This window comes from Dicentrarchus labrax, unplaced genomic scaffold (genome assembly GCF_905237075.1).
Source record: "Dicentrarchus labrax unplaced genomic scaffold, dlabrax2021, whole genome shotgun sequence".
Lineage (NCBI taxonomy): Eukaryota > Metazoa > Chordata > Actinopteri > Moronidae > Dicentrarchus > Dicentrarchus labrax.
The window spans coordinates 19,372,611-19,375,649 of NW_026136713.1; the positions used below are offsets into that span (position 1 = coordinate 19,372,611).

The 3,039-nt window shown below is 39.7% G+C and overlaps 1 protein-coding gene across 1 annotated transcript; it reads right to left on the minus strand.

Moving 5' to 3' along the window:
* Positions 1-273: 273 nt before the first annotated feature.
* Positions 274-2,327, minus strand: LOC127375131 (interaptin-like). Its single transcript, XM_051420965.1, has one exon. It carries the CDS (start codon positions 2,325-2,327, stop codon positions 315-317), a length of 2,013 nt encoding a protein of 670 aa, XP_051276925.1. The 3' UTR covers positions 274-314.
* Positions 2,328-3,039: the final 712 nt, after the last annotated feature.

A 3,039-nucleotide genomic window follows, 5' to 3' on the forward strand; every position in this document is an offset into this window, starting at 1 on the left:
ACATGTGTTCTTTGCATCTGGAATGCATTTATTGACAGCTTACCCAACCCACTGAGGATTTGAAGAAAAAAATCAGGTACATACAAAAGGTTACATACACTAAAATGGCCACAATTTTTCAACAATTTACAGTTATACAAGCTGTACACTGACGACTTTACATTGTATCAAAGTGTCGTTTCTTCAGTGTTGTCCCATAAAAAGATATAATGAAATATTTGCAGAAATGTGAGGGGTGTACTCACTTTTGTGAGATACTGTATGTGGATGATATCCAGATCCACCAGAGGAGGATTCGGCCCTAACCTGATCAGTTAGGAAATGAAGCGACTAAGCCAACGTGTTGTCCACCTCTTGTGGGCTACAGTGGTTTTGGCCTCATCCTGGATTCTAAGAGCCAGATCCTCAGGGCTCGGATTAAGACACTGAGTTTTGCTCTCGAGGACCTTATTTTCCTCCATCTTTAACTTGAGCTGAATGTGGAGTATTTGCAACTTATCATAAAGTGCATCCTCCCTCTGACATGCTTTGAGCTGCTCCCCAGCAAACAAGCCTTTTTCTATTCTAAGCATGTCCTTGCTCTTGTGAAGTTCTTGTTCCAGTGCCTTGATTTCTTGTCTCATGGATGTGTTTTCTTGTATCATGGATGTGTTTTCTTGGCTCATGTTATAGTTCTTTTCAAAGACTTCTTGAAAAGCTTCAGTATTTTGTCCCATGGCCTCTTGTCCTTCATGGAACTTTTGTTTGTTGTCTTCTTCTTCTAAGGCCTTGATTTGCTTTGTCAGAGATACGTTTTCTTGTTTCCTCACGTTATTTTTGTGTTCAGAGGCTTGGAGCTTTTCTATAATATTGTTGAGGACCAGAGCCTGATCTTGAAGGAAGTCATCCTTTTGTCTCATGGCCTCTTCTCCATCACACAACCTTTTCTGTAGCTCCTGAAGTTCTTGTTCCAGTGCCTTGATTTCTTGTCTCATGGATGTATTTTCTTGTCTCATGCATGTGTTTTCTTTTCTCATGGATGTGTTTTCTTGGCTCATGGTTGTGTTTTCTTGGCTCATGTTATAGTTCTTTTCAAAGACTACTTGAAAAGCTTCACTTTTTTGTCCTATGGCCTCTTGTCCTTCATGGAACTTTTGTGTAAGGTCTTGGAGTTCTTCTTCTAGGGCCTTGATTTGCTCTGTCAGAGATACGTTTTCTTGTTTCATCACATTATTTTTGTGTTCAGAGGCTTGGAGCTCTTCTATAATATTGTTGAGGACTGGAGCCTGATCTTGCAGAAGGTCATCCTTTTGTCTCATGGCCTCTTTTCCGTCACACAAATCTTTGGTAAGGTCCTGGAGTTTTCTTTCCAAGTCCTTGTTTAGTTGTCTCATAGAGACATTTTCTTGTTTAATTGTGTTATTGTTGTGTTCAAATTCTTTTAGCTCTTGCAGAACATTTTTGATCTTCAGAGCATCTTCTTGAAGAGCTTCATCCTTTTTTCTCATGGCCTCTTCTCCATCACACAACATTCTGATAAGCTCCTGGACTTCTTCTTCTAGGGATATTTGTTTTTCTTTCATCATTATATTTTCCTCTCTTGTTACATTGCAGTTGCATGCAAAGCATTTGAGGTCTTCCTCAATATTTTTGAGCCCCTGAGCTTCTTCTTGAAGACCCTCATTAATTTGTCTCATGGGCCCTTGTTTATCATACACGTTTCTCTTGGCCTCCTGGAGTTCTTGTTCCAGTGCCTCATTTTCCTGCTTTGTTATATGATAATTGTCCATCAAAATCTGAAAATCTCTTTGCAGATCCTGGTTTTGTTGCCTCATAATGTCTTTCTCACTTTGCATAACTCTGAACTGATGTTGCAAAGCTTTTGTTTTTTCTTCCAAACACTGGGTTTCTTGTTTCAATACACTATAGTTGCATTGAACCAACTTCAGGTCTTGCAAAGTTTTACCTAGCTGCTCAAAGTCTTTTTGCAAAGTATCATATTGCTGGTCCATGGTTTCTTTCTCCGTCTTGTTTTTTAGCTTCAACTCTGCTATTGCTTGGTTCAAGGTCTTCTTTTCAATTCCCAAGTCTTTGTTCTGTTTTCGAAGGTCCTCATTTTCACCTTGCAGGATGTTATTATCATAGTGGAGTTTCTCATTTTCGGCATGAAACACCTCGTTATCTATTTGGAGTGCTCTTTTTGTCAGGTTTCTTGAACGCTTGACCTTTTCGTTAAGCTCCTCAAGTTTCTTACGGAGGTCCTCATTCACCCTGTGGAGGTCATCATCATCATGGTGGATGGCTGCGTTCTGTTCACTCAGAGTGACAGGTTGCCGCAGAGTACTCATTTTTATGTTTTAGTTTTTTTCTTTCAGACCATACAAAATAAGTACGATTTGTTTGGTGTTGTATATTTTCACTTTACGTCCTCTACAGTACTGAATGTATAATGGAGGATTCAGTGCTTTACATTCTGTAGCTTGTTCATAGAATGCAGTGATGTCACTAGTGACATCAAACATCAAAGGTTATGTTTTGTGATTTGAATAATAACAAAATTCTTCCATTTGAATAATAACAAAATTCTTCCATTTGAATAATAACAAAATTCTGCCATTTGAATGATAACAGAATTCTGCCATATACTGTAAATAGTGACAAAATGCTTGCTGAAACACACACATCCACACATGCAGCACTCATATGGGTACAATTTGGTGTCTGGAAAAAAAGTTACAGACCTGGGAAAGGTGAACAAAGGCACAGAGTAAATCAAGATTCAATGCAAAAATATGTTCAAATGAGCTATTCAGATGTATTGGAGCAGCAGTAGCTCAGTGTATAGGGGCTTGGCTTGGGAACCGGAGGTTCAAGTCCCACAAACCACAATATGGAGTGCGGACTGGTAGCTGGAGAGGTGCCAGTTTCACATCCTATGCACTGCCCAGTTGCCCTTGAGCAAGGCAACCTAACCCCAAGAAACTGCTCATGGGGCACTGCTAACGTGGCAGCCTATCACTCCACCATCTCCCTAAACTACAAATTCCACTTAAGTGTGTT

Coding starts and splice junctions, on each gene's coding strand:
- LOC127375131 (XM_051420965.1), bottom strand. CDS start 2,327: ATGAGTACTCTGCGGCAACCTGTCACTCTGAGTGAACAGAACGCAGCC.